General features: G+C 42.7%; 1 protein-coding gene across 2 annotated transcripts; it reads right to left on the bottom strand.

The window, feature by feature from the left end:
• Positions 1 to 1,999: 1,999 nt before the first annotated feature.
• Positions 2,000 to 3,881, bottom strand: LOC123446615 (protein IN2-1 homolog A-like). Of its 2 annotated transcripts, XM_045123190.1 has the most exons (8): positions 3,670 to 3,880; positions 3,482 to 3,542; positions 3,289 to 3,375; positions 3,085 to 3,183; positions 2,852 to 2,960; positions 2,674 to 2,750; positions 2,379 to 2,567; positions 2,000 to 2,278 (listed from the first exon to the last, which is right to left on the bottom strand). In XM_045123190.1, exons 1-8 carry the CDS (start codon positions 3,768 to 3,770, stop codon positions 2,270 to 2,272), a joined length of 732 nt encoding a protein of 243 aa, XP_044979125.1. In that variant the 5' UTR covers positions 3,771 to 3,880; the 3' UTR covers positions 2,000 to 2,269. The 2 variants fall into 2 exon arrangements, with proteins under 2 accessions (XP_044979125.1, XP_044979124.1); XM_045123189.1 differs by lacking the exon at positions 2,000 to 2,278 and having other exon boundaries at positions 2,346 to 2,567; positions 3,670 to 3,881.
• Positions 3,882 to 11,427: the final 7,546 nt, after the last annotated feature.

Below are 11,427 nucleotides of genomic sequence, written 5' to 3'. Positions count from 1 at the left end.
TTTCCTAACAAACTTTGGAGAGCAAAACATAAGAAGTCTCATTACATACTTACCAAAAGCTACACTTGGGAATATTTCACACATAAAGTGGGCACATTCTATGATCTTTCTATGCAACATCATTTTTGCTCATTGTGCCCCCCTCTTTCGTTCCTCCCTCCTTTGTCCCCTTCTTCTTCTTGGATTTAGTTTTGAGGATTTCATGAGTGACATCCTTACTTGGCACCTTGCAAAAAAGAGTGCTCAAATTTTTAACAACTTTTCCATTAAGGGAGGGGGGGATCAACATGACATGTGAGATGCGATTGTTCACTCGCAATGAGCATTACCCTTGACGACATCACTCCTTTTTATTCTTCTATGGCTCAATAGACAAATTGTAGTGTTTGGGGGTAACCAAGTATTACTAAGAATGTGTGTCTTCAAGTGTGGTCAATCGAACTTATTTTTATATAGTTGAAGACTTGGAAATCTCCTTCCAGCCAAAGTCTTCAAGCTTGCGTGTCGAAGGTGATTCTTTAGAACACGTGAGTTTGATTACTTCGGTGAAGAGTTAGAAACCTGTTGTAAAGTTGTCCTAAGATGAAGAATTTTAGAGTTCAAAATTCTCATCATTATGATAGTCGATGACACCACGTTGGTAGGTGTGCCCCGTCCAATAGTCACAGCGGTCCCTCGGGCTGCAATCCTGAATATAATGAATACAAATAGCCCCCATCACCAACCATTTGTGTGTGGCTGTTCCACGTGATTTGAGACAAGTGTTGTGTGAGAAAATCATCGTCCATACGGATTTTGAGTGTATGCTAAGTGAGAAAAAAACCCAAAGCCTAATAGTAAGTGACTGAACAACAATGAAGAAATTGTTTCGGGTTCAATGAAGAGTTGTTAAACTTGAAGGCCGAGTATTTTCAAACGGTAGGTGTCAGTTCAGAGCACCCAACTTGTAAACTTACAAAAGAACAAGTTTGTGACGGTCTGAAGATCTCCGCAAGATCTACCCCGAGTGTTAGGCGACTTCTATGTGAACTTGGATCAAAGCGAATAGGGTGAAGACTTTCGTGTCTTCCGAATTGACCTAGCAATGGGCAGCCCGGCCTGAATGGCCCAACCCGACCCGACCCGAAAGTCCTAGGACAGGTCGGGCCTAATTGTCCCATTGGGCCGGGTTCGGGCCTGGAAATTGAGTCTGACGGTCGGCCCCGCCGGGCTTAGGATTGTGAAAAACGTGATTTTAGCCGCAGTCGGGCTGGGCCGATCGGGCCGTGGTGGGCTTTTCCGGGCCCGGGACCGATTTATTAGGCCCGACACGAAGCCTGGTCCAGCCTGACAAATGCCAAGGTATACTTCCGAACTTTGGCTCAGCCTCCTCCAACAAGACGTAGAGTTGTGCGAGCAACTTGAACTGTGTCAACAAATCATATGTCTCCGCAAGATCTACCGAGAGTGTTAGGCGAGTTCTATGTGAACTTGTACCAAAATGTTTCTGCCTCTTCATTGGACTGTTTTAATTATACTGCTACTTCGTTTTCATGTTATCATCTGTTATGTTGTCTCTGTTTCAGTTTTGTTCGCATGTATGTTTAAGTTTTATGTTGCCTAGCTTGAGTTTTTCTTTAGTACTTATTCGGTATCAGTTTGTATTGTCCTGTTTTATTCCTGGTTACTTTGTTTTCTTTGAAGAATTAGCCTTTTTGAAGTAGCTCTTTCGAAGAATTTGTTGAAATCTTCCGTTCACCCCCTGTGGTTGATTAACCTGATCTTACGGTATCTTAGATAATTAGTTTTTCAAGTGAAATTTTTCTTTACCTTCATTCTTTTAAATCTTCAAACCATGTTAGACATCCAGTATCATGCACAACATGTATGCTATTGTTTACTTTTCTGCTTTACGTTCGACAACCACTTTTTTACTTGGAATTTGAACACCACTGTTGGAAAACATGGATCCACAACACTGGCGCCCATGTCCAAAATTAAATGTAATGCACATAAAACAGAAGGAGTACACCACGTGACACATGTGGTAAGCAATTCAAAGTTCAGACTATTTAAAAACAAGATGGAGTATGTTATTGTTTTATAAAAAGCATAGCCCTTACAGGTTACAACATGAAGTCACTTATTGGGAAGAAAACATATAAAAGTAAATAGGTAATTATGATAATGGTGGGAAAAGAAGCCCCAGTGATAAGAGTTCAGTCTTCGCCAACTCAGGTGCGACCGTTCCCACGTAGCGACCGTTATCCTTGGCGACATCACCGCTTCTTCAAGCAATCTGAAACCTCACAGCGATATATACGTTAGTATCAGTAGTATAATCCGAAAGGAATGAAGAAAAGAACTTAGAATCTGATTAGAGAAAATGGTGTCTTTGCCTTGAGATGCCTCTTGGCAGCTTCAAGCAAGGTTAGCGGGGCATTTTTGGTTTGCTTGTATGCTTCGATCTTGTTCATGTCCTCGGTGTATCTCTCAAGGTTGGGCCTGTCTTTGGTGATCTCATAGTTCCTCAGGTGGGAATAGTATATCTGAACCCTCTCCAAGATCGTCACGTACGCAATATCCACCTGCAAAGTTAAAAGGAATTGGAGCAAGCATTACCACAAACATTCCGATGCAAATTAAAGAAGAACGCATTTGGTTTACGCTCGAATGTATTAGCATATACTGTACCAAGCTAAATTGGCCAAGGAAGAACGGGCCGTCGCTGAACTTGGACAGGGCAGCTTCGATCTTGTCTAAAGCGGCAACTGGTGAACAAGAGGATGTAATTAAGCTCGAGCAATGTGAGCTAGTCCGAAACGATGTGCCTATGATTCAGAAAACAGTTGCAGAGATGGTGCTTAATTACCAGCTTCGTCTGACATGGCCACTTGGGAGATCAAGGGCGAGTAGAGTGCTCTGGTAAAGGCGTCAGCGTAAGCAATCAGCTCATCAGCAAACTGCCTCTTAGCAGGATCCTGGAAATCACACATCCGAAGATTATAGCAAGACCGAAACATTCTCCGATGTAACTGCATTTTCTTCCCTGGGGTGAATGGGAATATGGGATGTTGTGTCTTGCGTGTAAACTCTGAGTCTTACTTGAGGGAGAAATGCCGGGCCTTGGAAATTGGTGTCGATGTACTTGATCAAATCCAAGCTCTCTCCGGTGACCTTGCCGTCGTGCTCCAGGGAAGGCACCTGTATATGGATGGAGCGACGATGAAGGTATAAGCATTGGTGCGAGAATAGGAGGGAATTCGATCGAGGGACAGATATATCGGCGAAGTGTGTGTGGGTGCGTACCGTGCCCTGTGGGTAAACCTTCTCCTTGTACCATGCTGGTTTGTCCTCCAGATTGATGGCGACCAGCTTGATCTCGTCCTGCAGACCCTGCACAAAATGACGCACGAAAGAAGAACAGAGTTTCAGTTTTCTTTTCTTCTCCAGCTACGCAAGGTTGGGCGATGGAAGATGTGACTTGGCATCGGCAAAGTACCTTGCAGTTCCGGGTAACCCAGGCACGCTGGGCAAACGGACAGATGTAGCAAATGTACAGTCTTCACGTACGTCGCAGCACATAATCAACCGACAGTTAGTTTAGCAGTTAGCTCATGAAATGGGTCCTGATGGATGCATAAGTGAAAGACTGCTACTGTACTTAGTGAATTAGGAGCAGGTGGTTACCTGGTGGTGCCATCGAAGAGGGGAGGGGGCTCGGAGACGGCGCCCAGTGCAGGCGGGAGCGCTTCTTTCGTGGGCCTGGCTGGTGCTGCAGCTGCGGCCATTGCGACGTAGGAGTACGTAGTAACGTGGTAGGGACGTGATAAGGAAGAGACGCTGGTTGCTCGAGTCGTCCGAATGAACAACTGATGGGTCGGTTTGGTGATGACTGGTGAGCGAGTCGTCCCGGGTATTTATGCGTCGCCGGGAGGAGATGGGAGCCAAGTTGGCGACTGGAAATGGGATGATGATGGAAGGAAGGGAGAGGTCTCTTCCGGCTAATCGCACGTCTCCGTCGTCGGGGACGATCGGGGTCGTGCACCTAGCTATCTGTTGGTCCCACCAAATCGGGCTGCGGTGTCTTGTCTGTTTCAATCAATTCAGTCCGCTTTTGACGGGGTGACGTAACTGATTGGGTCATCATCTTCAGCAGCCCGACCGAGTGTTGTACGATTACGACGTTCGTCCTCAGCCTTGACGTAATCGATTGGGTCATCTTTCGGAGGCGATTCTGCTTCCACTAGCACTCCCTTCGTTTTTATTTATTTTGCATACTAATACTAGTAGTTTTCATTGAAATTAAAATTTACGTATAAAGTTTGATCAAATTTGCAGAAAATAATATGAATATTTATGATAATAAATTTATATCATGTGAAAATATATGCAATGATCATTTAGTGATGTATATGTTGATTTTACACTATTAAGAAAAACCTTATAGGTGAAGGACTACCAGTAGAGCGGGTCAGGGAGACGTGTTACTGCTAATTTTCTATAGCAGGGGCACCGTACATGCACTATTGGTACCACTTTAGCAGTAGTGCGGGGCAAGTAAGCGACGTTGCTGCTATAGACACGCTCATGCTAAACCTATAGCAGTAGCGCGGGTCGTCGCCCCGCGCCACTGTTATTCTACCCTAATCCTCTTCCCCGTCTGCACGTGTTGCTCACTCTCCCCTCCATACTCCGTGTCTCTCTTCCTCATCGTGTCATCTCCCGCGTCGTCGTCGTTGTCGCGTCATCGTCCTCTCTCCTCCATTGGTGTAAGCCTACTCCCCCTCGCCCTCCTCTCTCCTCCATCCTCACCCTCCTCCACCCTTAGCCTTCTCCCCCTACAACCCCCCTCCTCCCTCCTCCGGCCATCACCCCTTCTCCCTCCTTCAGCCATCGACCTTCTTCCCTCCTCCATCTGTCGCCCCTCCTCCTCCTCCAGCCGCTGGCCCCCTCCTCCTCCCAAGTTTTTGAATTTGTTCGTGTTCTAGGTCTAGATGGAGATGATGTTCAAATAGTATTTGTAAAAATGTGAATTTGCAATAGATGTAGTAGTTGTAGTAAAAATGTTCCTCCATTGCCGTAGATGTAGTAGTAGTAGATGAGTAACTATAAAAATGTGCAAATATAATTTTTTAAATGAAAATGTGAAGCGGGTTAATTTTTTTGAAATGCAAATTTGAAGCTACCTTTTTTTAAATGCAAATGTGAATTTGCAGAGAAACACCTCTCGGTGGCATATGTTTTGCCGGAATGTTTGTTCATTTCCGTTCCCGCAAATTTCACGCGCTTGATATGTCCTATTTTAACAATAGTCATGTCGAATGTTTCGTGGATTTCAACATGAATTTTCCTATAAAGTAGGAAATATCAAGTACCATTGATTTGCCGGAACAGGAATTAGATGACATTCCGGCAAAACATAGGTCATTTTTATGTCATTACTACATAAATGTAATGTTAATTGACTTATGATTAGGGTTGACTTTCAGTCTGTCGGACTCCTTGTGTGACTTTCAATATGTTCTTGATGGAGGAATCCCGACTGTTGTCGTGGGAGTCGTTTCCTCTTTCTCTTCTCACGATATATATACCTTGGTGTAATGCGCGAGAGAGGCATAGGAAGCGATCAAGACCGACGATATAAATATTAGAGGAAGAATCCCAACTATTGTCGTCGGGGTCGCTTCCTCTTCCTCTTCTCGCGATATATACCTAGGTATAATGCGTAAGAGAGGTAGAGGAAGCGACCAGCACGGATAGACGAAATACCAGAGGAGAAATCTCGACTATTGTCGGTGGAGTCACTTCCTCCTTCTTCCCCGTGTGCTACACATTTTGGTAATGCATGCGAGGACGAAGGAAGGAGCGACCAACACCGACAGTCGAAATTTCTGTCAAGAGGAGTGTCCACCACATACACAATCATATCAGTGTGAAAGAGTGTGCACCATATACACGAGATATTGGAGTTTTTCAAGGAAGCTTTGATAGACCAAAACTCAACCCATGTTGAATAGTTCTTGGTATAATTATCGTTGATTTTTAATCTTCGAATCATGAACATAGGAAATGTCTGGCGAGAATCAAGGGTATGTGCGACAGACCTCACGTGCAAAATGGTAGGTTCTTCACCATCAAGCTGGACAAGAACTTCGATGTTCTTACGATACACAATGATGACAAGTGTTTTTTTTCATAATTAATCATGACTTGTGTTTCTTTGCTTCAACATGTAATTTCCACTTTTTACAATTCAACTAGTGCATCCCCTGCCATGCAATATGCTATGTCTTGGAGAAGGTCGGTTTCCAAGATAGTGACAATATGGAGATGAGGAGATCTCACCTGAGGACTGGACATGGTTATGCATTTCGGGTTAAACTATAAAATGAAGTTAATCACTCAAATTTTGGTTGCTCAAATTGAGAAGCTCTAGGCAAGCCATATGGATTTAAGGAGGATATGCAAATAACCTTTGATATTCGTCATGAAGATGATATTGAATATACTATCGACATTTGAGTGGGTGTGGATATGCTTCTAGTTTTACCTCTATGTGAGTTTGTCGCCCATATTTCTGAAGTAATTTATATTGTTTATTTAAAATAGTTGGTGTTCATCCCTACTAAACTTGTTTATTTATAATTGACAACTTGTTTCAGTTCTCCAAAAAATACTCGGAACGTTGCACACAAGACGTACTACGTTTAGACCTGGCCTTGGGAAACCCCGCTCGGCCAGCCCAAAATTCCCGCGTCGGTCCAGGCCTGGCTTGCCCACGGGCCAGTTCCGGGCTTGAGATCCAAGCCCGAATGTCGGTCCGGGCCGGGCCTGGGCATGTGAAAACAGTTTTTACGCCTATGTCAGGCCAGGCCTGCCAGCTTGGGCCGGGCTTTTTTGGGCTCAAGTCGGGCTTGCACTAGTAAGAAAAGGGCCATTAGTCCCGGTTGCAGAGGGCCTTTAGTCCCGGTTCTCCAAATGGGCTAAACAATCGGGACTAAAAGCCCAAACTTTTAGTCCCGGTTGTGTTACGAACATGGACAAAGGTGCTCCACGTGGCCGCTGTGGGGAGTGAGGGCAGGAGGACCTTTGGTACCGGTTGGTAACATCGACCGGGACTAAAAGGCGGCAACGTATCAACAGCAGCCAGGCGCTAGTGTTTTTTTAAGGAGGGGTTCAGGGGTTTTGGAGGGTTGAGGGGTTTCATGTTGTGTTTCCCCCTTTTCTTTTTGTGTCCATCATCTTTGGTTCCTTATGCCTGTTCGTGTTCTCGTCTGGTGCCATTATTGAGCTCCATTCAACTAGATGCTAACTAGTATGTACATATAGCAATGAAGGAACCGTTACATGACATCGTCATGAATATAGAGAGAAGTGACCTCTCTATAATGCCCAAGATGTGATCCTATCCTTATTTTGACACGAGGGCCTCGACAGGGATAGAAGCGCATCTTGTCATTTCGCAAAAATGTATATCGTTACAAGTACATGTACAAAAGAGATGCGTATATGGAGTTGGCTTACACTCGCCACAAGCTACAACATGAACAACATGATACAACAATATATTCAATCACCATGTAGAGGAGTAGTGTCCGACTACGGATGAAATCAAGCGTTAAAAGAACGACGTCCATCCTTGCTATCCTAGGCTGCCGGCCTGGAACCCATCCTAGATTAATGAAGAAGATGAAGAAGAAACTCCAAATAGAACAATCATCACGCTCACGTCAAAGTACCGCTTAACTTGTACATGCAACTGTTGTTGTAATAATCTGTGAGCCATAGGGACTCAACAATCTCATTTCCAAAGGTATCAAGACTAGCAAAGCTTAATGGGTGAGGTAGGGTTATGTGGTGAGGTTGCGGGAAGCATCTAAGCATTTATTTGAGTAGCTAACTTACAAGTACAAGAATCAAACGGGGTGATCTACACATAAACGGATGTGACTAATAATGATCAAATGAATGATCCTGAACACCTACGGACGAAAACAAACGATAAAAGAACAATGTCCATCCTTGCTATCCCAGGTTTCTGGACTGGAACCTATCCTAGATCGAAGAAGAAGAAGAAGAGATTCCAAATGGAACAATCATCGCGCTCATGTCAAAGTAACTCTTTACCTGTACCTGCAACTGTTGTTGTAGTAATCTGTGAGCCACAGTGACTCAGCAATCTCATTTCCAAAGGTATCAAGACTAGTAAAGCTTAATGGGTGAGGTATGGTTAAGTGATGAGGCTGCAGCAAGCGACTAAGCATTTATTTGAGGTGGCTAACTTACGAGTACAAGAATAAGAGGGGATGATCTACGCATAATCGGACGTGAACTAATCAAGATCAAAGAATGATCCTGAACCCTACTTACGCCAGACATAACCCCATCGTGTCCTCTTCCGGATACAGAACTCACGAGAAGAGACAGTCACGGTTACGCACACAGTTGGCAAGTTTTAGTTAAGTTTACTTCAAGTTTTCCATGACCTGGTGTTAAACAAAGTTTCCAAGTTTGCCACATAACCGCAGACACGGCTTTCCGAAATATTTAACCCTGCAGGGGTGCTCCAACTAGTCCATCACAAACTAGTGCATGCTGCGTCGGAAATCGCTTCTGCGAAAAACCCATGATCTCCTCGGTTTCCTGGTGGAACCTCAACCTCAAGATAGCCCAAAGTATCATTGGAATCCCTTGCACAAGACGTTCGAGAAAGGCAAAAACAAATCCAGCAAGGCCGTCCGGCGTGCCGACAGACCCCATAGGAACCGCGTATCTCGTTCTTAGGGCACGACCGGATGAGCTAGACGTCGGGTTGGCTCAGACCCCGGGTGACTAGGGGGCGTCGTACATCGCTCGGTTTGGACCAACACTCGGGCGGAGCACTGGCCCGAGGGTTGATTAATTATCCACGGGGTCTGGAAAGTCCCTATGCATTTTTATTAATTTATTAGGGAAATGTAGTACCAATGTTGGGCCTTGCCAAAAGAGTTTTGTCCAAAAATGAAAATCTAGGGGGTCCCCATAATAACCCCGCGCATGTTAGGAGCGCTCAGTTATGGAACATAACACCGGTAGCCGAAATTAAGGCAGAAAAAGAGGAACAAAACACCCAGCCAAAATGCCAAGCCTTTCACCTTTTACCAGCTATATAGGTGCATTAAATTAAATAGCAATAGTATGGTGATATAACAAGGAACCCATGTTTTCACATGGAAAGCAACTACACCTGCAACTAGCAATGCTATAAGAAGGCTAAGCAAGTAGTAACATAGACAAACAGTGATTTGCTGGGATGTGGAGGGGTTAGAAGTTTTCATGGCAATGTTGGGAGGCTGACATTTAAGTTATAGGCAGCGAGACATAGCGAAAGAAATGAGACAACTAGCATAGAAATGATAGTAATGGTATCTAGGGAAATGGTCATCTTGCCTGTGACCCCGCTTGAAAGAAGAACGAATCTGTGAAGCAGACGAACGAACGTAGTTGAAGGAATCCTCACACTCGGACATGCTTGCGGAACTCTATCGAGAAGAAGCAATCCAGAAACAACAATCAACACATGATATTCACCACAACATATGCATGACATGATGCAGGTCCGGTTTATTATGCACGGCATGGCAATCACAACAATAAATGCTACACATTAAGTGAAGCTCAATATGCAACTCGTTGCATATTGATGAAACTCCATATTTGAATTATTTAGTTCACTCTTGTTTAGGTACACGACAATCTTAACTGTTTTAAAACATGGCAGGAGGTGAAGCATAATTAAACTACACTATCTAAGCATTTCAAATAACGTCGAAAACAACTTATAGCATTTCTGAAATGACCCATGTGTTAATTTTGAATTGGTTCAGATCTGTACTAAACACATTTTATATTTATTAAACATCAAAATAAAGTAGACCATGTGATTCTACACGTCATTCTAGTCGATTACATATATAGAACATCTAAAACGGAGCTACGGTCTAAAAGATATGACCAACACACATAATATGGCATGGATGCAAAATATATGCAAATAACAGCCACAACATGTTAAATTATGGATGCAACAAGATATTATGAAACTACATGAGATTCTAGTCAAGTTTAAATGAGTCTGGAACAATGAATAACCATTCCGGAAATTCCCCACATGCAAATTAAGATCCGATATTGTTCTGCCTATGCACAATTTGAGAGTTGTTAAACAGCAAAACAAATGTCACCATGTTATTATACACATTTTTCTAGCCAAGTTACATATATGGATAATTTTAATGAGAGCTATGGTTAATTAGTTATGAATTAAACTGTTCTAACATGGCATAAGTGCAAATTAAATGTAAACAACAGGTTACACATTTTTAAACATGCATGAAAGTTGGATAATGGGAATCTACACAAAATTCTAATAATTTTTCATATATGAAGGTTTTAAATCTGATGCACGTTTAATTTGCTATGAATTAAATCATTTTAACATGGCATCTACACAAATTTAATTAAAGAGCAAGTTTAAACATTTTGAACATGTGTAAGAGCAGGACATTGTGAAACTACACGAAAATCTAAACATTTTACATATCTATGGTTTTTGCACATGATGCACAGTTAATTAGATATGAGCATTTTCAAATGAGCAATAATTTGTAATTAGGAAATCCCTAAATAATTCAAAAATCACAGAATGTGAAAAAAATGATTATGGGCTAAATCTTCTGGATTGGGCCGAAACTACCGCATGCACATGGTAGAAGTTGTCATGTGCTTTTAAATTCAACTATGGTAGAAGTTGTCATTTTCTTCTCATTCAATGATCTAGTTTCTATTATTTGTTTCAGAGTCATTGTGATGTTGCTCTCTTTCATCCATTATCTTGTTTGTCAAGATCATGTTCTTTTCTTGCTTATTCATTTAATCGAAGTGTTGTGTCTTCTTTTCAAATTCTTTCTATCTTATCAAGTTTTCCCTCTTTTCCTACGAAATTGTTGTAGAAATTTCTTTTGACTTCTTGCTTGTTCCCCATGTCATTCTTCATCTCTTTGTAACTTTCAAGGATCATTAGTTTCACTCGTTGTCACAGAAGAAACTATGTTTTACCTTTTGCTCTTTCTCTTCCTCTTCCCCTTTTCATTCTTAGATCTCGGGTTGAGATCTCTAGTTAGTGTAGGAGAGTTGTAACAACCCTAAACCGACGCTCTAGAAGATTACCCTTTTATTCCATTGCCGTCGTGTGATTTATTTGGTTGTCACATTCATCATCGCATCATGCGCATCATCCGTGTTGCATCGACACTTTGTTGCCATCATTTTTTTAAACTTGCATCCGTTATTAGTTGTCAGTTCTCCCGTTCTTTTCGTCGACCGTTTCCAGACCAACCACACATGCACGCGCCCGCGACATCATTAAAATATTCCTTTGTAAAGTGCATATAAAACTTTCACAGA

Source organism: Hordeum vulgare, chromosome 4H (genome assembly GCF_904849725.1).
Source record: "Hordeum vulgare subsp. vulgare chromosome 4H, MorexV3_pseudomolecules_assembly, whole genome shotgun sequence".
NCBI lineage: Eukaryota > Viridiplantae > Streptophyta > Magnoliopsida > Poales > Poaceae > Hordeum > Hordeum vulgare.
This window is presented reverse-complemented; position numbering and strand designations above follow the sequence as displayed.

Excerpts from the sequence above, each read along its gene's own strand:
- LOC123446615 (XM_045123189.1), bottom strand. The coding sequence starts at position 3,770 with ATGGCCGCAGCTGCAGCACCAGCCAGGCCCACGAAAGAAGCGCTCCCG. Across the intron at positions 3,376-3,481 it reads GGGTTACCCGGAACTGCAAG|GGTCTGCAGGACGAGATCAA; the intron begins GTACTTTGCCGA and ends CATTTTGTGCAG. Across the intron at positions 2,961-3,084 it reads GCCCGGCATTTCTCCCTCAA|GATCCTGCTAAGAGGCAGTT; the intron begins GTAAGACTCAGA and ends TGTGATTTCCAG.